This window comes from Acanthisitta chloris, unplaced genomic scaffold (assembly GCF_000695815.1).
Source record: "Acanthisitta chloris isolate BGI_N310 unplaced genomic scaffold, ASM69581v1 scaffold13605, whole genome shotgun sequence".
Lineage (NCBI taxonomy): Eukaryota > Metazoa > Chordata > Aves > Passeriformes > Acanthisittidae > Acanthisitta > Acanthisitta chloris.
The window spans coordinates 4,378-27,990 of NW_008672184.1; the positions used below are offsets into that span (position 1 = coordinate 4,378).

The 23,613-nt window shown below is 38.4% G+C and overlaps 1 protein-coding gene across 1 annotated transcript in view; it reads right to left on the reverse strand.

Moving 5' to 3' along the window:
• The window catches only part of DARS (aspartyl-tRNA synthetase), a 37,881-nt gene that overhangs the window by 477 nt on the left and 13,791 nt on the right, over nucleotides 1-23,613 (reverse strand). The window contains exons 4-14 of the mRNA XM_009074424.1: nucleotides 18,916-19,018; nucleotides 17,578-17,658; nucleotides 17,053-17,112; nucleotides 9,193-9,304; nucleotides 7,085-7,219; nucleotides 5,700-5,847; nucleotides 4,597-4,743; nucleotides 3,571-3,613; nucleotides 2,836-2,916; nucleotides 2,077-2,188; nucleotides 1,688-1,769 (exon numbers count right to left, since the gene is read on the reverse strand). Coding sequence (XP_009072672.1) covers nucleotides 1,688-1,769; nucleotides 2,077-2,188; nucleotides 2,836-2,916; nucleotides 3,571-3,613; nucleotides 4,597-4,743; nucleotides 5,700-5,847; nucleotides 7,085-7,219; nucleotides 9,193-9,304; nucleotides 17,053-17,112; nucleotides 17,578-17,658; nucleotides 18,916-19,018 — 1,104 coding nt within the window. The remainder of the gene's footprint in view (nucleotides 1-1,687; nucleotides 1,770-2,076; nucleotides 2,189-2,835; nucleotides 2,917-3,570; nucleotides 3,614-4,596; nucleotides 4,744-5,699; nucleotides 5,848-7,084; nucleotides 7,220-9,192; nucleotides 9,305-17,052; nucleotides 17,113-17,577; nucleotides 17,659-18,915; nucleotides 19,019-23,613) is intronic.

A 23,613-nucleotide genomic window follows, 5' to 3' on the forward strand; every position in this document is an offset into this window, starting at 1 on the left:
AGTGCAGTCTGTAGTTCAAAACTCGAGTAGCAACAAGTACTCTGCACCTCCAGGCAGCCTCACACAGCAGTGTGAGCCAAGACTGAGGTGTTGTCTGATGAGAGAGGAGCCAGAACCAAAAATCAGGAGACTGAGGTGTTGCTGGTGAGAGAGGAGCCAGAACCAAAAATCAGTGCCCTCTGTCACCACACCAACATCACTTGGACATGTATCAATAAGCAATGGTACTAGAGACTCAGCCCTGCTCTGAATCACTTCAGGATTTCAAGAAAGATGTAGAAAAGCAAAGGAGGAGGTGGTTAACTGGGAGAACTGTATCTTGGATTCAGTAACACCAGTACAGTCCAGACCAACCAATCTTAACAGCTTCAGAGAGACTCTAAGTGCCACAAGCAACCACAGAAAAAACAACATTTGGGGAAGTTTATCCCAAATCCTCTGCAGTAGAAAATGCAGATTCAGCAATACATACCTGTGTAACTATCTGATATATCTTGATGCTAATAAATATTTCACTGGTTGTCATGTTTTTTCTTCCTGAAATCTCAGAGTTTGTGTGTCCTGAGGAACATGGAGGCACTTCCTAATCCATGGGGCTACATAAGCTCCCCAGCCATGCTGAAGTGGAACCCAGATGCACACTAGTTTTACCATACACTGCCCTCCTTTGTTAAGGTTTCCACCTGGAAGAGCTAGTGTTAATTCTCAGAGCATCTCCTGTTTGGCTGGTGCTTGGCCTGACCTCTGGGACGTGCCATGAGGAGCATTCACTTTGCAGAAAAGATTTAACTTCAGCTTCCTTGATGTCAGTTCTGACTAGCCTAAAGGATTTTGGATCATCTGCACATGCTGCATCTCCTCTGCTTACACCTTGCAGGCTCCTCAGAAGTTGCCTCCCCAGCATGTGGCACATCTAACACAGTGACTGAAGGCAGACTTAGGATTGTTCTGACAACATGAGAAGGTACTAAATACATTTTACAGAAGGAAGGCAAGTGCACAAAGACTGAATCCAAGAAAGCACTGTGTTCATTGATCAGGACCTGCAAAATGTCCTGTTTCCATATGCATGAACAGATTTCATCCTGCTAATGAAAGCAATGTGCGTAACTGTCAATTGTTGTCATTAAGATGCCTAAAACCTACCTTTTTTTTTTTCATTTTAATATGTAAAATACTCACACCCATGTCACGAAGCCTCAATACCTTTGCTGAAACAATCAGCATCAGCCAGACTGATCAGTGACACTCAGTCAAATTGTGGAATAAGACAGAAGAAATCACTTATTTCTCCTCACTGCAGAAAAGCTTCATCAAATGCACTACAAGACTAGTGGCTTCTGGTATGGAGGTGGCTGTGAGAAATCCATACATAATACAGTGTGTTCTTGCTTCCTTAAATTCTTCTCATTGGTCAAATTTTTAAGTGATGTGCCTGGATAATAAATTGGCACAGACTCTTGTGATCACCTACTTTTTAAACCTGCCAGGCTGTGCCATTAATATTTTTTATCCTGTTTACTTTATGATGATTCTTACATTTTAGCTTCTCTCCTTAAATCCTCCAGGATAAACAGCCCCACAAATTTACCTAACAAGGCTACTACTCTGAATTTTATATTGAACTCTGCTTGAGCCTGAGCAGTATAAATTAAGCTCAGGCTAACAGATAACAAAATAAAAAGACAGATACTTACCTATTCCACCACCTGCATGTGGAGGTGCTCCAAACCGAAAGGAATCGATGTAAGCCTTTATTTTCTCCAAATCTAGGGAGGAAAAATATGTCTCACTTGTTTAATGAGCCCCAAGCCAAACATACTAGTGACTGCAAACACAACAAAAAAAATGTACAGACTAACAATGGGGTCTTACTGTTAGTTTGTTTTCACTGAACATGTAAATTGTCCAGGACTACCTGGATATAATTTTGTTATAAATAGAACTGGATGGATTAAAAATGAAACAGTGCTGTGGTTTTACCACTACTGCAATATTACAAATTCTGCCCCAAATTCTTCCTCTAAAGGAAGCAAATCCAATCATGACTTATACTCTTTCAAGCTGACTGGTTACCTATGCCATGGTGCTTTGCCCTCTCTGTCAGCAGCTGAGGGTCGTGGATTCGCTGAGCTCCAGACAAGATCTCCTCCCCTCTCATGAACATGTCATAGGAGTTAGAGGTTTTCTGTAAAAACAAAGAGCAGTTTATTTCCTACCTGCAGTTGCTCCATAGGTTGCAAATACACACCTCTCAGTAACTGCACTTAGGATATCCAAACTTGTGCAGTGTATTTGGAGCCTGCCTGGGAATTACAGCCCTTTGGCTCCTCTCATTAGACTGAAGTTTTAAAAAACATTACACTTGCATATAGTTATCCCAGCAAAAGATGCTCTAAAGATATTTACCCTGGAATTAGGAATAAACTGTGGAAACATAGAAAATCGTATTTTGTTCTGAGGTGTCTCTTACCCTGGAAGAATGTTTTTGCCACTTTTCAGTCATGGCAGCAGTGTTTGACCATGGAGATCTCTTCATAAAGTTCTCCCTAATTTTAGCTCATTTGTTTCTTTCTGGTATGTTTTCCCCAGTGAAGAGTAAGTGCAAACACTTTACAAGTCATGTAACACTGACCTGATTTTATTATCAGGATTTTAATTATAACAGCAGGTCACAGTGAGACTGGAACTATATGATCTTTAAGGTCCCTTCCAACTCAAACCATTCTGTGATTCTATGGTCATATAAATATATTTCATCTATTTTGTCAAGTTATCCCTCCACAGAATAATTTAATAAAGAAACACATTGACAAAACAAGGAATTTTACTTACAGGGTTGGCTGGATCTGGCATTGTATAAAAAGGCCTCACAGCAAGAGGATATTTGTCAAGAATATAGAAGTCTGTGTCGTACTGAAAGAAGGTAATTTAGAACAGTTAGTACAACAGAAAATGACATAAAGAACAAATTGTGAGAGGAAGATGCAATCAGTGAATCTTTGAACTAAAATTCAAAAAAGTTTCCCAATAACTTCCCACAATACTGTCTTTTAAAAAAGGTATCAGTAAAAGTGGTGTATTATTTCTCAGTTTTCCAATAATACTTCTAGTGTGAACTTGCAAATGGTTAGCAGTAAAACCTGTTGCTGTAGTAAAGGTACTTTTTTTTGGTCAAAGATCTCACATTCTGCTACAGATTTTGTTAGAATCCAGTTTGGGTGGTTTTTAAATTCTCGTAAGAACTGGTTTTGGAACCTGTTTGGTGTACTCAGTGTAACATATGATAGGAATAAATACAGAAGACTGAAAATGGTTTTTATCATCAATAAGTTGTGTCAAACCAAACTGACAGTAGATTAAATAAGCAGCAGCCGAGTGAGAATGCAGTCAGACAGTTCAGAAATGTTGATGCTAATCACAAACTCTTCACAACCTCTGCATGTTCCGAGATTCTGTATTTGCCATCAGTGTGTAAAAACCTGTTTTACATTTATACCAACCCAACGAGTACATGGCATCAGGTTTGAGATTCAGTGACAAATGTATCTGTTCTGAAATAATTGTTACCTTTTCCTTCACCAGCCGTCCCAGGAGCTTTTCATTCGGTGTGCTGAAAGAGATCACCAGCATGAAAATCAACTGACCTGAACTTGTACTGATGATATACTTCATAAAGCCAAAAAGATTTCAAGCTACAGATCCTCTGCACCCTGATCCTTAGAAAATCTAGTTACTTGTTTCTGAATGTTTTAGATTGTGCAGATAGAAAGTGCAGAATTAAAGTCTATTTAACGTATCTAATTTAAATCCCTTAAATTAACTGACACCTAAAGATGTTCTTGCACTTAACAGAACTACTTCCTAGTCACCACGTTCTGATTCCTGAGGGACTGTGTCCTCTATTTCCTATTGCCACACACCTTGTGTATGACACAGTAAGCAAGAAACACCCTGAGCACCTCCTGAGGAAATTATTTTGCTCTATCAAACTCTTATGATTGAAACTATTTGATGCACAGACAGTTTAACTGTAAAATCACACACTACCCTAAGGGTACTGGATAGACTACGGGGAAGAACAGCAATGTTTTAATTCAATAAGTGTATTTAGGAAAGTTTATATATAATGAGGCAATTAAACCATTTTTCAGTAAATCAATGAGAATGCATCAATATTGTTTGATCATCTTCCTGAGGGGTGGTAAGAAGAAATGAAAGATGTCAGTAGAAAGAAAGACCTTAGGGCTGAAGAATCTTTTTGTTCAATCCTGTTCAAAGATGTGACAAGTCACACAAAGGACTGCAACTGCTAGACAAACACTTCTTAGCCTTAGAAGGTTCAAGTCACTCTCACTTTATGTTGTAAGTCACTTTCTTTAGGGTTTCAGCATTTGTACCTATCGTCTGTGTCAAAAGAAAGGACTGTTTTCATATCCACTCATCTACCTGTCAAGAGATCTGGATGTAAGCACTGTTTATTCCTCTAAAAGCTGCAATTCCTTCCTCCTGAGGGCTGTCAGGTGCACAGTACAAAACTGACACCCTACCAAAATTTCCACAAGACTCTGACACGTTTATGTACTGGCAAAGTACCTCAGATCTTCTTCATCTCCCATCTCCACACCAGCCTCCCTTAGCATGGCCACCCCTTCACGGTACTCCAGCCTCAGAGTGGGCTCCAAAAACTTGAATGGCTCACAGGGGAACTGTTTGCTCACCGTCTGAATTTCAGTCTGGAATCTGTATGTGAGGAAATGAGAACAGAAGCCAAACACAAAACAATCAAGGATTGTACCTTTTTTATGGCATCTAACAAAGATTTTGCAACGTCGATGTGATTTTGCCACAAGATGTCTCTCTTGCAACACAAAAACTGTTTTCAAGCCACTTCTGGAGAAATTCTGTACAATCCCAATGAAATGTTTCATGTACGTTGATGCATCTCCTTCAATGACATATGTTAATAATTTACTATTACTTCTGTTTTATTTCTTTTTGAAGAAATAATCAAATAGGCCAAATTTTCACAGTAAAGACAGCAAGAAATCATCCCTTTGACTTGCAATATTTATCTGGGGGTTCTTTGATTTGAGTAATGTTCTATTTTGAATATAAACAAGACATTTCCTTCAGATGAAAAGATTTGCATAAAGATAAGATTTGAATATAAGATAAGCAAATGAAAACCACTTCCTACACTTCCAGCCTGGCTTTTTAATGATTTAGACCATGAATAATGGGAAATAATCTTTGCTGCCATCATGGAACAGACACAGGCTGGTACAGTAATTTTTATGCAGCAAGACTTTCTTATATAGTAAATATTAAGATCATTGTTTCCAAATAGAACAATCTACCTGTAGTGGCACAAAAAGAAGGTAATTTTAAATGAAAATAGATTATTTCTGTTAGGAAGGCCTTTCAATAGCAGACAACAAGTTTTCTTAGTGCAAGCCAGTGTAGTCCAGGAGATGCTAAAAGGAGTTTACTGGCCTATGGCTCAAGTGAACTTTAAAAGTCAGGCACAAAGCAATGGTTAAGAGCAAAGCAAAAATGTTTGTTTTGAAGTTCTGTTGTAAATCAGATTATCACTGATTATCTGACAAGCTGAAGACAAAACGCTCACCCACTCCATACCACAGTGCAAGAGATGTCAAACAAAGCTGCTCATTAAAAGAACAAAATGCTCTTATTACCTTTCCTGAAGCCCTTTGAATATCTGCACCAAGGTATCTGCAATCTCATCTACCACTTCATGATAGTGATAGTTAAAAGCCATTTCAATATCCAGACCAACAAACTCAGTCAGGTGTCTGTGGGTATTGGAGTCCTCAGCTCTGAACACTGTAAAATGAAACAACAAATTCTAAGTGAGCTGAAATTATCATTCTCCTTTGAAAAATAACACTGACAATCCCATCAGCGTTGGGATCAGACAGACATGCTGTCTTTAGACATGACAACTCTCACTGACAACAAAACCAGCAGCCTCAGAGCATCATTTGTAACAGTGACAGCATTATTGTAGCTGTGGTGCTCAGAGGACACGAGACAGACAAGACCCAGGGAGAGGCAGTACCTCTTGTTAGACCAACAGGCACAAGTGGAAACACAGACAAGCTTTCAGGCACAAGGACTTGCAGATCTGAAAACTGCCTTTTTCAGAGGAAATGGCCTTGTACATGTATGTGTCTTCTGGAATGGGTTTGGGGTTGTTTTTATCAGATACATGAGTCTAACATAAACATGTCTTCCTATTTTTTTTATCAGATACGTGAGTCTAACATAAACATGTCTTCCTATAAACCATGACTCGTTGTTAGCAATTAACCAGAAATTTAAGATCTTCTGAATGACTTGGTTTTTTTTAATTTTATAAGCTGTTATTGACTTGTTTTCCAGAATTTACAGGTTACATATCTTTAAACCACTTGAGGTCTTAGAAAAAAATGCTGTATTACCACCTAAAGAGGCCTTGTCCTATCAGCTTTTGAGAAAGAGAGTATGGGACTAAAAATTATTAATTTTTTATTATTTACTGTTATCCCAGTTGAAAGTAAGCATGTTCTAAACAAGGTTGTTTGGTACATGTACAAAAGCAAGGGATGAGTCTAAGTTAATATGCAATCCCAAACCCAGCTTGCCTGTTTTAACTGGTTACTACTAAATCTCAAACCTAGCTTGCCTGTTTTAACTGGTTACTACTGGGCAACTCAAGGCAACTACTAGGCATGGTGAATAGGAAAGTATGGCCTCAGTTATCAGGGAGCTGTTCCATGTTTTACTAACTTCATCTAGTTATCAATTTCCAATGCAACTCTATTCTTTCTTCTCACAGAACAGCAGGCACTGGAGAAAAGCCCTGCAACCCTTATTTCAGCATTTCAGTTTTGTTCCAGCAACTTCTCTGTCAACTTTACTCTCCTCAATTGCCTCAACTGAAATTTGTGTTTGGTAAGTGAAACTTGATTAAGTGAAACCATTCAAAGCTTTCAGCCTGTGTGTTATCTTATTTGTACCACAGCTGCTAAAAGCCATCAGGGCACACTTCACACATTAGATAAAGCAAAGCTTTCCTTACCTGGCCCAACACAAAAAACTTTTTCAAAGTCAGCACATATACACATCTGCTTGTACAGCTGTGGGGACTGAGCCAGGTAGGCACTGGTTTTGAAGTAGGATACAGTAAACACATTGGCTCCTCCTTCACTGGCAGCTGAAAAGCAAATGCTTGTAGTCATTATTAAAATAAAAACATAAAAAATACATCAGAGGTAGAATGACAGATTATTGGTCTAACATTTAGAGACCAGAAAAGATATTTTTCTTCAAAGTATCTTAGAGGAAAAAGATATATTTGCATCCACTAAGGGCAATTCTGCAGGATATTTTTCTTCAAAGTACCTTAGAGGGAAAAGATGTGTTTGCATCCACTAAGGGCAATTCTGCAGCTCAGGACTGTCATACTTGTCTTGCAAATCTGCACGTTTAGTTGGGGCAGTTTAAAAAGTTGCTGTTCCAAGGGTGAGTGAGAGCAGCAGAGCATACGTTTGCACCAACACATCCACTTGCAGCCCAAGAGTTCTGTGGAAACAGCTCTGTGGGTGACATGGGCAGCCAGGGGCTAACTGCCAGAGGCAGAGATGAAAGTGCATTTCCTGTTTTGCAAGGACCATCCTCTAACTGAAGGCACAGGTATCTCTCACAGCCAAAACTAGACTTACCAGAAAACACGTGCCAAAGGTTCTCAGTTTGAGGCAGTTTTCAGAGACAGTTACCTTGAGAGCACAGGAAACACAGCGTGTGCCATTTGTGTCCCTCACCAAACCTGCGTCACTGCCTCACTACACCCAGGGTGTGACAGTCACAGTGCCTTAACTTGCTAACAAAAGCATCTAAGGGCAAAAGATCAGTTAATAATCTTTGAAAGTTCTAATGTTAATACAACTCTAGGTGAAGTACTAATTACTATTATTACTAACCATTCCACTGAGATGAATTTTTCTCTCCTTTCATTACCAGTACTCCCACTGAAGTGGTTTCAGTGGATACTTACAGTTATCTTTCAACACAGGTAACTTTTAAAACCTCAAATCTTAGAACAGCTACAGTATTTAGATTTGAAGTTCAGTGAGGATTTTATTGACTTAATTAAATTTACAGAGTATGACCTCATTGAAGCACTAGGATGCTCACTTCTCTCAATGGTACACTGCACAGTAAGAACAGCACAGTTCCTCAAAGGTCCTGTGCAAATAAACTTCTTGGGAGTCCTGGTACTTTGGACTGTTCTCACTGTCTCTGTGGGAAATAAGTTACCTAATCCTCTAGGTTCAATGATGTTGAAAGAATCGTTGCTTATATGCATTTTTTGAAAAACCCATTTTTTTATCTTGATCAAGAGCTGTCTTCAAAAATATAGTCACAGAAATATAAAATTCAGCAGGCAATATGGATGCACATAATCAATACATACAATGAGAGTAACAGCAATGTTCTGCCCTAACTTTCCACTTCAAATGTCTTAGTGGCATCAAGAAGACCTCAAAGAACACCACTAAGATGGAAGAAAAATATCCATCAGTAAATCAAGCCATTTGACTTTTGAAAACAACACAGCAAATCTACAGAACTAGAAGGACAATATACCTTTACAGACTTTTAAGTCAGGCTGAAACTGTTGTGCCACACTTCCAAAGAGAAAAAAGTCTGTCACCTTCTGTTTAGCTATGTGCTAATTGCTAAAGAAGTGACATATTGTCTATAATGGCATCACATTTTATAGCATGATCTGTTTGTTGTAGCTTCTTTATGATGGAATCTGCTTTTAATCTAAGCTGGAGTGGGGTTTTATTTTGGTACTGAGAATGGAAGTGGCAGTGCTCAACACAGAACACTGTTTGGAAGAAAATGCATATGATGAGGCATCTGTACTTAACCAAATTAAACCTTAATATGCACTGTGGAATACATAAATCAGGTACATGCCATACTTGTCATTCCTTCAACATCCAAAGCCAGGACAAAAGTAAAGAACAACTCTGACACCTGCTAGAAGTTTGCTATGTTGCATCCAAACTAGAAGTAAATCTTTGCTTTTTAAATAAAAACTTACATTTCTGGCAGATAGATACACTAAGCAACTGCAAAAGCAGCACACCTGTAGCTGCTGGATCACATATACAATACCTGAAATGATTTTGGGAGTCTGAATTTCCACAAATCCCTTGCGAATAAGAGTTTCTCGGAAAAGCTGACAAATACCAGACTGGAGGCAGAAGATTGCCTGACTAGTGGAGGTCTACAAGAAGAAGATAAAATAATGAATCCTAAGTTAGTTTTTCCTGACTCTATTACTTTTTCTGGACAGCTGGAAGGATGAATCTTTCCCCTTATGAATACTAGATTGTTGTATCTGCCCAAACAGCAAAAAGTGTAAATCAGTAATTGTTTATTACACGAAAAGAAAAAGCAAAGGCAACAAGAGAAATTATTCATTTGAATTTATGGCATATTCCGTTAAAAAGGAGGCACAGTGGTCAATTCTACATTAAAAAAGATCACTGATTTATGAGATGTGCTTCTGCAAGTAAAGGTTTTATAGTAAGAAATTGAATAAAAGCACTAAACCTATTAAAAAGCTTTCAGCAGGCTGAACTAGAGCAGCTGCAGTAATGTACAGTGCATGGTAAAAGCAAAGCTGTCAATAACCTACATAAGGTGGAAGTGTTTGTCTGTTAAAAGGCTACCCAACACGTTTTCCATGTAAAAGCACAGCCACATGCTAACCATGTACAGAACTGCCACAAAAACATCCCAACACCAAGGTAAACTCCCAGCACTGGAAGTCCACACAGCACCTGATCACAGGAACTGTAGTTCTTCCAGCTTTTTGGTTTTTTCACTTTGCTTGAAAAGTACATCTAGCTGAATTGAACATCTTCTGTTTATGTACGTGACACAACTGAGCTACTTATCTGGTTAGCAAGTACCTACGCTGAATGTTCCTGCAGCACTGTTACATGAAGAGTAAAAACACCCTGGAGTGAAAGCTGCAGAGGCTGCAATACGTCAGCACCAAACCATATCTGATTTTGTGCTGGCAGTGGTGTCTCAGAAGTGACAGTTACCAACCCAAAGCATACAAAGAGCCTAAGGAGTTCTTGCAAACGATGCAGAGAACAGTTCTTCGCGACAACCTGCGTCACACCACTGTTTACTTCTCCTTTTTTGAAAGGTGCCCAACTTTTCAGTTAGGGTATGCAAAGCCTTGTGGCCTTTTTCACATGACTCCTACTAAACCACAAAACAAAAAAACCCCAATCAAAACAAATTATATAAGCACCCACATTTAGACAGCCAGTGGAGACACTGAAATAAAGCTGCATCCATCATCTCTGCAAGATAAAGATACACCTTCACTGACAAAGCCAAGGAGAAAACTGTAATAATGCTGCAGATCTGTAGTAATTTGGAGTTATTTGCCATTTTTGTTGACCAGTGAAGTATCTCAGGAGTGTAAGTGGTTGAGATCAGTAAATAATAGCTAGCAGCTCTCACTGTCTGATAGCATTAACCACAGCTGCTACTTCAAATGTTCAAAATGAAGGAAACGAGGTTTTGAGCAAGTTACAAAAGTACCCTCAAAGTTTTTCACCTTTTTTTTTCCACACTGGTCTCCCAGAATCAACCATATGCTAAGACTCTGCCTGAGTTTTGGGCAGAATTTCACAGTGTTATATCAAAGCACAAAGATGATTCTAAGGGATAATTTTTCCTCAAGCATCTCCTACTTCAAAAGTAAAAGACATTTTCCAAGAGACAGCAACTTGAACATTCATAGTTGAGTTTACCAATACAGTTTTTGATGAACTAGACACATTTCTAAAAATGCTGAGAGGTAACGTGTGACATTTATTTAAAGCAGGACAATAACAATGCCTCCTCTACTTTTGTGCTGAACCACACCAGTTTCATGCCAGAGCAGGTGAGGATGCAGTCCTAAGTCCTGCAGTCCCAGGAAAAAGGAAAATGGTTGCTAAACCCAATCTGAAAGCAGTTACTTGGTGTGACCTAAAAGCCTGTGCAGAAACACAGCCAGTCAATACCTAACACAGGTCTCCACTAGCAATGGCTCGTCAAGCAGTAACTCCTGCTGGCTTCAGTCAGGATTCAGGGCAAAGAGTCTGTCTTCCTAAGCCATCTAGAATGATAAATTATGCTTAGAAACAGTATTTATGAAAGCAGCTAAATGCAGAGAACTGGACACTGAAGCTTTTATTTAACCACAGACCAAGAACAAGCCGCAATTCTCTGTACCTCAAATTAGATCTGACAAGAGCACTCTTCTTTCACCAAAGGTGGCTGAGTTTCAGTGCCCATTCATTCAGAGACTGCCAACAAGGATAACTGTTGGGAATTTGTGATACTGCAGTCTCCTTGTAAGGATTAAACAGACCAACAAGACATCTGAGATAAGCTCCTAAGGAACTGCACCTGCCAACTGCAGTGGAGTCAAATCCATGACCTCAAAAGTTTTATATGCCACTGCAACTTTTCAAAGGTTTTCAAGACAGAGAAAAACTTTTCAGATCTAATTACATTCTTTGCACTGGTATAATGTTTAGGACAAAAAGCGAATGGACTTATCTGAGGAAAATAATGCAGTATCTGAGATGCTGGTACATATATTGCCATGCTTGGCACAATGGTAGGTAACAGACACCACCTGAGCTACAACATTTTAGGTACAACACAGCAAACTAAAGACAGAGACAATTGTCAAAATTAATTGAGTTTTACCTTTGCCTTAAAGAAGATTTTGCCATGGCATTCTTTCCACATAGTGTTTACTCCAATATGAACTCTTTCACATACACGTTGACAAACTATCTTACCTGAGACTATGGCAAGGATAGTAAATATTCCTTCAAGAGTTAAACAGAAACAAACTTATGCCACTTAAATGCTGTTGCAGTTAACAGTGTTAACATTTTAACTCGGTCTGCAGGGCTTATTTTACAGAAAAACTCTTTCTTTTCAATAATCACCTTTGTTACTGACAGCAGTAAAAATGGTTAGCTAATGATACTGAAATATGAGTTCCAGTCATAACCTCACTCTAATCTCACCTGTGTGTTTATTATTCAGATGCCACAAAGGAAGATATTAACAGTACTATAAGCAAGATTCTAAAAACAATTATCACATTTAATTTGGCAGAAGCTGCAGTGTCAGAATAACAGCCATGTATGTTGCCAAATGTGTTCCACTTGAACTGAGCACAGTTCACACCTTACACGATTGTATATCGGAGAGGTGTGAGCTGTGACCCAGGCACAGACATGCAAAGCTGTGAACTTTGCTTTTTACTCTCAGATCAGCTGTAGAATTTGTTCTGCTCTCACCTCCTTTTTGCTTTTGTCTGGTCTAACTAGTTATTTTCCTCCATGAACAACCACTAAATAAACGGTTGGCTAAATAAAAAGGGAAAACACTCTATATTCTCTCAAGTAATATACATTATTTTAAATAATTTAACTAATTTTGCAATTCCTCTACTATATATAGGACAAATGAAGGTTTTTCTAGGAACAGAATTTATGTTAAATAATGTTTTTTAACCCCAAAGTGACTGAAGTCAACTTTTATTCAAATTTCAATATTGCTTATAGTACAAGAACAAAATATGAAGTTTCTTGTCTTAACAATTAGGACTGTGTATGTCTTCACCACCAGATACAACCCACAATAAAATAAACTGTACATCTGCTTGTTCATTACAGCCTGAATTGAGTCAGGAAAAGCACAGCTTTTGCAATGAGTAAATTGAATTCAATACAATGAAATCAAGCTTGAAGTAATCAAGTATTTTGCAAAAAGTGCATGAAGATCAACATGCAGTTGGATTACTACAGAACAGTCTGACATCTGCAACTACTAGAGATACAGTTTAATGTCTATGCTCTACCCTGAGCAGTACAAACAGGGTAATATTGAGCCTAAGAAGGCTATGCTTAGGTCTCAATGAGCTGTGCGTTAGCAGACACAGTTATAGCATCAGGACTGCAAAATGCATGTAGTTCAAGTCAAATCTGGACAGATACTGTTAAGATAAAAGCCCTGCTGGACATCAAAAATGAGCCAGAGCAAGGACATTGTCAGGTCCATTGTAAAACGGCATGAACCTGAGTTTTTCTTCAGAAGATGAACCAAGAAGCAAAACCCAAGAATCGGTGTTTCACTGGTTTTTTTCTTCCTTGTTTTTCATCTACCACAGAACTTCATGAAACACGGTTTCTGTAGCTGTTTTTACAGACATGAGAAGTCTACACACCACTGAATACTTCAGTTAAACTTCAGAACAGCAGCAAAGTAAAGGTTTAAAAACACAGTCAGTGCTCCAATTTGCCTTTTTTAACTGTTTCAATAAGTGAGTGGTAAATCAAACATCTCTAGAGTCAAGTGGTTTGACTTTCATTAAACCATCATGAAAAATCGATACTTAGGTCAACAGTGGTTTCCTCACAGTCACCTGTGGTTATGTGAAAGAAAATTCTGGTCTATGCAAGGGACTCTCCTTCCTTCTCACCAGCTCCCTTTTCTCTACGCCCCTAATGTTTCTACTCCCAGTACGTTATCTGTATTTTATAAGTTAACCCACTAGGAATGGATTAGTTCTTCCTCAGTCATCATTCCTTGGAAATGATTTTTAAAACCCCCACCCTAAATAATCTCTGTTTTCCCTCCATACATCAGTGCAACAACTACAAGCAACAGCTTGGGATCCTGGCATTTAAGTACTTCCCATCCCTAACCTCAAAAAATCCCCAACCAGACACTTCTGAGAGATCTCTGTCAGCAAACAAAACACAGTATTGTTAATAGTTCAGTGCAATACTAGGTCTATTTTCATGTGCACACAGGAATGAAAGTCTTGTCATCTTTGTAGATAACTTTGCATATTACATCTCCACTAATGCACTTTCCATTGCTATTAATCACACTCCTTCTATTGCATCATAATCAAACTCTCCTTGGTATGAATCACAGCTGGATGGAGTGATGCTAGCTTTGGAATTCCAGTCCCTTTCATTCATGCAATACCTCACTTTGACAGCTCCACTTTATCACCATTTGGCCCTATCCAATGAACCTCTTGGTTAATCACTACTTAGACTCCTTAACTACTTTAGAGACTACATTTAAATGGACAAAAGTAATTTCTGTTCCATAGTAAGTACTTTATTTTAGTCTGAGTCTAGCCAAGATCTATGCATTTAGTTGTTAGATCTTTCTCCAAAAAACAGTATCTCTCTTTCTGATGTACAATGGCCTCCTTCTTCCTTAACAAACTGGGGCACTGAGGAAACTAGAACTACATGATACCTTTATCTGTGGCTGAACTTCCTCCCACACTTGTAGGAACAGATCATCACAGAATCTGTTAGAACTGTTCTTTCAACTTTTCTTCCCTGCCACCCATGATTTGGTTTTCCTAGAAGGAAGAGCTATGGGAGAGCAGCTACTAACAATGGTTTCAGATGATACATCATGTTTTCCAACCCTCCCTAGGACCATGCCTACTTAGGCAGCGCATTTGAAACACCAGGGGCTCTTTGAAATCCCATTTGTGTTCCAGTAGCTCTACTCTATGGAACGAAATCACTGAAAATTAGTTATTACTTTTTAGGTTTCTTTTTTTCTTTCAGTTATTTTTGAAGGACAAAGTGCCTTTGTATCCCTTCTCTTCTGATTCCACTACATAAGATGCTTAGGATGTGAACATACATATATAAGCACATGTGTTCTCACTGAGCTTTCCCCTTTCTCCATCAAATACCTTTTCTGCTTATTCAGCACTCCATGTAAAAAAAAAAAAAAACAGATCCAAGTAACACATAATTATTTAGAATCTTCTTTTGCAGAAGAAAAGCTCCTGCAGAACAAACAAAGCAAACTTATGAGCAGGCATGAGCCTACTGTTCCAAAATAATCTGTTTTTGTCCTGAAACAAACAATGAAAAGTGCAACAAAAAAGGTACACAGAAATGTGCCACAGTCAGACAGAAACTCTTTGCCTATGTAGGAGGAAGGCAAGATAGATACCTAAGCCTCATCATGGGAGAGCTGTGGCCGGATCAGAGCCAGCCACAGGTGCATGCAGAGAACAGGACATAAGGCACTGAAGGACTGAGATTTGACATTTCATCCTTCCATCAATTTCGTGAGAAGTTAACCTGTAATCCTGTTCAGCATGAAACAGCTATTTAGCACCACATGCAGCTGTTGGAGCTCCGGAGAAAAACAACTCCTGGAGAAGGCAGAGTTAAGGTTCAGAGCCCAGAACAAGGTGCCAAACGTTGCTAAATAAAAAACCCAGCAATGGTTGGGACATATCAGTTAGAAGAAGTTATAGCAGCATGCACTTAGCTCACCAGCTGCACCCTCCAGCCAGAACACTGACAACTAACGTCCTATTGCTGTACTGGCAGGGACACTTCAGCAGTACTGGGAGGGTCCTGCAGGACTACTGAGTGTGCACAGGGACAGCAGAACTTTAATCCACTCCTGTCTGTTCCATCTCTTGTGTTTATTCTGGCACTACAGCCTTCCTCCTTTTCCCATTTCTATATGCCTTCTCAGGTTTTACTCTGCAGATGTCCTCAACTGCATTACAGCCAAGGAGACCTCTGTGCCATTTGCAACCACTATTTTTAACTGCTATTTCCCTTTGTATTATTTCTCTGTTCTCTTTGGGCTTCAGGGCTCTTTCCCATTTATTCTACAGGTTTTCATTAATTTTCTCTGGAGTGCTGTTGACTATTTTTACTCATCACCAGAAGTTCAAGTAAAGCTTGCACTAAAACCACCCCACAGTTCTCCTTTCAATTTAGCTCACTGCCTCACCACTACCACAAGCTGATGATCCTTCAAATGATTTTCACTCTCAATCATGAGTATGGAATTCTGAAAGGCTTAATTCAAGACAGATGAAGAGATGAATATGATGAGATACTGAGTAACCTAAAAGGTAATCACAAATCGAAGTTACTCAGTATTATACCTAAGGTCAAGTGAAAAGCAATTAACTTTGGCACAAATAAAACAATTTGCACAAATAGTTCTAGTTGCTGAAATATGGATATCAGATGTTCAAAAGCTTTAAGTATCTCAGTGCAACAATTTTCCCAAATCTTCCAATAACTAACTGACATTTCTGTTTTATTTCCCAGGTCCATGGATTGAGTCACTGAGAAACTGCCACTGTCAGAACTTTGAAGGCAGTACTAGAGATACCACAAAAATGAGCTAAGCATAGTCTTCATTCAATGAAATGGTAATTAAAATTTCATTGTGGAGAGGCAAAAAAAGGGAAAAGGCCAGAAAGCCTCATGTCAATGGGAACAGGTAGTTACTTACACAGAGTTAGCTGCTGTTTCATTAAAAAAGAATCAAAGTTCTATAAGTAACTTAGTAGATCTTTTTTTGCTGCTGATCAGTATTTGGGGGTTTATGAATTCACAGGAGGCAGTGCCTCTATGACCTGGATGAAGCAATGTGTTTCAGGGGAAAAAAAAGAAAAATACATGAATGCTGTGGAACAAAGAGAATGAGATTGGTTTCATGGCTTGGTACAATTTCAATGGCAGGACATGCATTGCAGAGCCTCAACTGCACATTGAATTCAAACCTTCCTTCAAAACCAAGCTCTTTACAGGTTTTGGGTATCAAAGACTACATCTGAGAAGAAATGTTGTCTCTAAATTGTCTCTATTTAGTCAGCTTTGACTTTTGCAAATAAAGAGATCAGGTGTACATGGCCACACTACTAATACATTATTTGATTAACATCAGTAAAGCTGAACATTTAGGATTTGAAAACCCTGTGTTTTCACACCACCACTCACAAACAGAAAAACATGTTGTTTATTTTTCCTCTGGTTGAGAACACACTTCCATCAAACCCATGACTTTCATTGCTTCATGGATTAGAAAGGTGAAGAATAAACACTTGCAGGCAAGTGTGCAGCACAGCATGTTCCTTACCCTCAGATCAATGATTCTGTTGTCCAGTCTTGTATCTTGGTTTACAGTAGCTCTTCCATCCTACACAGTTGTGCAAAAATACATAGTGAATACACACACACATCCAAAAAATAAAGACAAACAAAACCCCAGCAAAACAAAATCAATGCAGAAAAACATCCTTTGGCTAAAAGCTGCTTCTAAATTCAGTAGAAGTTCAGTAGAATTTCTAGATGATTCTAGAAAGACTGTAGAGCAAACTGGCAGCACAGCAAAGCTTAAGGTATAACTTCTCCCAGAGGTCACAGGCAGAAGCCAACTATAAGGATCCAGCAGACACATACAAGGCTGCAAACCCTCTGGTTCTGACCTTCCACTGCAGTTCAGCAGACATCAAAGCTACAGAGATGTTGAACACAGTTCTGGATAACACAAAGGAAGTGAAATGCAAGCCTAACAAACCCCCAAAATCACTGCTGCCTGACTTTCATGCTTTTGTTCAGCTACAAAGACAATAAAAAGCATTTGAGGATGCAAAGTTTTCACCTCCTCTCCTTCCACTTCTGGTCGAACAGCATCATCCAGCTGTAAGGGCAGTCGGGGCTCAGCTGAGCTGATCACATACATCTGAAATTGAGACAGAACAGAAATAGCATCAGACCCTGCTCAAAAGGAGGTGTGATTTACAAAGGGATATTTCTGGCAGAGACTTGAAACAGTGTTTGCATAGGCTGTTAGCTGCAAGGCTGTGATTTTATTCAAGCCCTAGAGATACAGGGGTGCATTCTCATGACAATACTGGAAGTGCTTAGTTCTTGTTTTCCTTTTGAAAGATTAAAAGTATCTCTTTTTCTTTTGGGAAACACCGAGCTGAGCAAGTACAAACTGCCTGAGGGACAAGCCTTTTGCATGAATGCCAGCTCTGAAATTTCAGAGAGCTTTAGGTTCTACATTTCAGAGTTTTAGATTCTGATTCCAGTGAGATCATCCCATTCTTCACATTGTTAATGTATTATTTACTTACCATGTGATTATAACTGGAAGAGCTATTTCAGATGGAAAAATTTATGAGATACTAAAACACAATCAGAGAATGAGAACACCTTGCCCTGCCTTATGGTCTAGCAACAGGATCAGTGAATTTGATGTTCTTTCAGAAAAATCAAGCATATGATAATCTGCATATACATTGCAACATGTTTCTTCAAAATCTGCAGATTCCCCAGTGCTGTTAGCTGAACTTTACTGCTACAACAGCCATTGTACTCTACTCCTGAGGTGACTGTGTTTCAGCTGCATTGCAGACAGAGTTTGGTTAAAAACCTTTAGAAGAAAAGGATATTACATAAAGGTTTAAATATGCTTTCTATTTAAACAAATTATAAAGCTGAACTTCCTGCACCCCTACAGCACAAGCTCCAGGAATTTCAGATTTCAAGGGCTTCTATAATGTTAAAGCCAGTGCTTTATTGCTGCCAAGAGTTATGTATTCCAGTCCATTGTGCTAAGGGGAAGATTGTAACTCTATGATAAAGGAGAAACTTCTGACTTGCACTTAAAAGCAGCAGACTTTTTATAACAGTATCTGCTGCAGTTAAGAATCAAAAATTAGAACTGTAAGCTTTCCCAGCCTAATTGTTCTAGTGAGATACTTTATTTGACTTGATAATGTAATTAAAACGGCAGATAAACCCAGGAAAACATAAAAATCAAGTATGTTAAACCCAGAAACATTTAATGTTTACATATGATACACTGAAATGTGTAGTTTAGAACAGTTTATTTCTCTGGTATGGGATTCCTTACTGACAAAGTTTATATATGTAGACAGACAATCAGGACAGATAATCTATCAAACAATTAACCAGTGCTCAAAAAATTTACCCGTTGGACGTGAAGCTCAACATCTTGCTGAGTACAACCTCCAACTTTCTGATATGCTTTCCTCACAACTCCTTCTACATCCACAATGCTCTCCTTGGTGATGCTGTCAGTAAAGATAGGAGAGAAAGCTTATTACACTTCATTGCACACTGCAACAGCCTCAGCCCTGAGCACTAGGAACAACCAAATAGAGTTAAGGATTTAGGCAAAGTTGCTTTTAGATATATATTGAGTAATGAAGGACTTTGCTAAAATATTCGCAGCCACAACAAATTCAAACTGGGATGGGAAACTTGTGAGGGCAAGAATGATGATTAAGCTCAGGGCTGGCCTGTTCTTTGTGTGTGTGTGTATACACAAACTGACAAGTCACAGAGCTCTTTTTCTAGGCCACATACTCTAGTGCATGTGTCAGCTGATGCAATTATCTGAAAGATGTGTCTTCACCAGCAGAACAACAAACTGGAGGGAAGTCCTAGAACTGGAGGGGAAAATCAAAACTGATTCAGCTTGTATAAACTACATGACTTGTTGCTGAAAGATGCAACATGCTTCTAAGCCATTTCTCTGCACCAGGGGATGTCTTAATTGCTCTCCACTAACAGTCACTAATAGCACGTTAAAACATCACATACCATCTTGAGAGTCTTCCAAAGATATAAACTAAGTGTGCTATAAGCAAACAATAACAAAAGCCTCAAGAGTCAGGTGAAAAAAAAATTCATGAGCAGTTTTTATTTACATATTTAAGGTACTGGACTTTTAACCAGTAATTCTGTACATATAATCTCACCCTCACTGGAAATACATTGTCAACTCTCTCTCTTTGCTAACCATCTTAACAAAATGCCAAATATTAGAAAATATTTCTTTTTTTTAATGAAATATTAACTGTTACAATTCATCTTTCACTTCTCAGGCCTTCTTGAGAAGGCTGGAAAGCACTTTCTGTACATTGCTTGACCACCTAAGCCCTTGGAAAGCAGGAACCAGGCCCAACATTTAACAACAGTAAGAGCTGAGAGTGAGGATGCCATGGGACAAGCTGCCAACCACTGCCCTCAGCAAAGCAAAGAGCCACTAGGAATCTTCCAGTTTACAAGGCTGGTGCATTTTACTTTGAGTAAAAATGATAAAAGCCTTGAAAAATCTGATGACATTAAAGCAAAAATTCAACCATCAAAAGTCTCAAAACCTAGTGGCAGCATGATAAGTAAACTGAGTAACTAAAAAAAGCCAAATTTGAGTATTTTAGCTGATTACAGTTTTTTTGATGGTAATATTTCAGGTGATAGAACTCATTAGCAGCTGCTCTAAAAGTTATACAGAACATGGTGCTTCATATGCTTGACTTGCTTAACCATTAAGTAATTTCACAGACTGCCTAAAATTCATGACTAGTATGTTTTTCTGGTACATTTACACTTTAAAAGAGCTACAGCTGCTCAAATCATGACTAAATTCATACCAAGCAGAGGTCAACAGTAGGTTCTAAATCAGAATTCAATTAGTTATGTGTGAGCCTCCACTCACCTCCATTATTTAAGCAGAGGCAACGAATTCAGGGAAGACAAGTAGAAATGACTTGTGCCCTGAAATACTCTTACAAATGATTCTGCTTAAAACTCCTTAAAAAGATTGTGGCACCAATACAGCACTTTGGGCGCAGGAGAACATGATGATAAGAAATGCACAGAGAATGTACCAGGCTAAAATAGTTTAGGTATAAGTTGCCTTTGCTTTCAAATAAGTGAATGTTTAAAAGAATTAAAGTTGTACTTGTGTGGACTTTTTTCCCCCTAAACAGTTCTCCTCTATCTATTTTTCCTGCTTCCTCCTTCATGTCAACATTTTGGCAAATGTCCAGCAAACACCACTAATGACATGGATAGCAGTGTCTTCACTGAAAATGTAAATTTCTAATGTGCTGGATAAAGCCTCTCACTAATAACTGTAAATAATGTTTTAAACTTGCTGAAGGAAATTGTTTGCACTGGGAAAATGAAAAGAATAGCTAAATATAGATGTGTTGTACGATGGATTCATAATCAGATTACTGATCCTATGGCTGAGAACTGGTGTTAGTGAAGTCTGCGCAGAGCAAGGAATTCAAGTCATGCAAAATGGTATCAGTTTGAAAATACAGGAGGAAACTGACTTTTACATCACTGTAAGTGCAATATTGCTTTGCAAACTTGCATAATAGAACATTAAAACTTAGCTCCTTTTATCATAAGTCCATTCTCTCTCTCTTTCCAAACTGGAGTAGCAATTAAAACATCTCTCCTGGTTTGGAACATACTTTAAAACTGTAACATTCCTTAGGCATCACATTTGGCATAATTTTAAGATGTATCCACATGTAATTGCCTGGGCACACAAACGCACTATGAAGGTTTTTACTGCATATGACCATCTCAGTCTTTACAAACATTCATCACCTAAATTTTTGTTTATTAATTAAAAAATATGCTTCTAATATAGGCTGATGTTTTGAGTTCTCTTTGAATGCCCAGCAAGACCAAGAGCTGCAAAAATCTGAAGTCCCTAACCCAGTGCATCAAACAAACTACAGAAACCAGGAATGTGCTGCTTTGATCCTAACAGGTAATTCCAAGAATGTTACTGCAATGGTAGTTTCAGTTAAAGTTACAATAAGAAACAAGATGTTTTAATTAAGTGCCAGTAACTACAGCAAAGTAGGACCAAGTCATCTAGGTGATTTTTGACAAAATTCCCCTGGTAACAAAAAAAAACCCCAAACACCCCAAAAAAGTGAACAAGGAGCAGAAAAACATGCCAAAGCCACGATCATTTCCATTAAACAATACTCCTGACTGTAATTCATATTACCGAGGACAAGAAACCAAATTAGGATGCATCATGCATTACGAGAAGACAGACAACATCATAAAGAAGCTATTTTAGTAAGAGATTCATCTAAGTCCAACACTAGTTTGTATAGCAAACTACATGTAATGTTACAAAAAAATCAAGATCATAATTACTCAAGTGTCCACTAGATGCCTTATATGTCCCTCTTAATTATCTGCATGTCTATTAGCCAAGACTTTCCCTTTTAACCACAGGATTGCATTCTTGCAGTCTGTATGGCAACATCTTTCATCAACAGCTTCGTGTTGCAACCTGAACCCTCTGTGGACCTCCTGAGGTGAATCACAATCTACACTGTCTTGATCAAAACTCTGAAGAATTGCAAGAAACTTGATTATTTACAGACTGGAACTAGAAAATGTTTTACTTCATCTGTAACATCTATACTTATTGAGGCATTTTCTTGTCTTTTTTTTCAACTCTTTCCTGCAAGCAGAGTGCACAAATTATTATATTAATAAGTAATTGTCATCAAACATAATAATCAATGATCCTTTATCTGAATGCCACTGAAGTGAGGCCAAGGGAGTTTACTTTCCAAAACTTAGTCCACTTGGTAAAGAGTATAAATATTTTGCATTCAGTAAGAGCAACTGCAATCCTGTGTGTGCCAACAGAGCAGGTATCCATGAAGCCTCTGAAAGGGGAGTTGACAGGCATTGTATACATGAAGACCAGGGAAAATACCTGTTCTTATTCTCATCATTCAACAAATATAAAAATCCACTCTGCACTTTTAATAATCTTCACTGAAAAAACTTCACTGTACTTCCCTTCTGAATTTCCCTAACTTCATCCTCTGTTCATTGCATCCTCTCACACCTTTGTATCTGCAACATAAAGAACCCTCCACTGGCAGAAAATCTTCTTGCATCAGTACCATCACTGGGATTTAAATGGCTTACTGATTTCTCTAGGATAGAACAAGGTTTTTAGTCTCCCAGGAAGGCAGATGTACCTGACCACACTGCAACTTCAGCACCAGCTGTTTCCAATCTGACATATATTCAGACACAAAGATAACAAAAGCAGACCAAATATTCCAGGCAATATTGACAGGCACATGTTACATTAATAGCATTATATTCCTCCTTTTCAAAACTCAAGAGATCTCCTAGATGGGTTGCTGCATGGGTTTCTGTCAAGTCAGTTATCTATCACCATCTCACATTTCTCTCTGTACTTTCCTGCATATAAATCCTGATCATACACCAAATACAATCTAATGATCACAAAAGTACAAATTCACACTGAATAGCAAAGTGATTATTCTAATTGAACCCTGGTTACTACACCCTCCTGACTTCCCAGTTTACCATTCCAATTTCTGAGCCACCAGCAAACTTAACAGCTGCAATTTGACATTTTCTTCCTGATACAAAAATGAAACAGAAATAGATAAAGAAAATACTCTGCAATATCCAGCAGTCTTCCTGGTATTACCAATTTATCTAGTTAAAGAACTTGTGTATATTTTTCTACATTGTGAATTACTTTCACCAAGCTCTACCTTTTTGTCTTCCCTCCATTTTTAATCTCTTTCCTGTATTTTTACTCTCCAGCCTACTATGAAGAGCCATTGAGTTATTTCCTGTGTAAGGGCACATTTTTGGGCAGCTAAAGTAGAAGCTGTTAACCACCTCTCCCAACTGCTCTGGGTGGGAAAGGGTCAAGGCTAATATAGAAAAAGAGAAAGAAAACCAAAACCAACCACACCCAACACTGATGGAAACAGGTAGGTCGATAAATTACTAATTTTACCACTCTGCACCTCTGGTGTCTGCACAGGACAATTAACTCTTT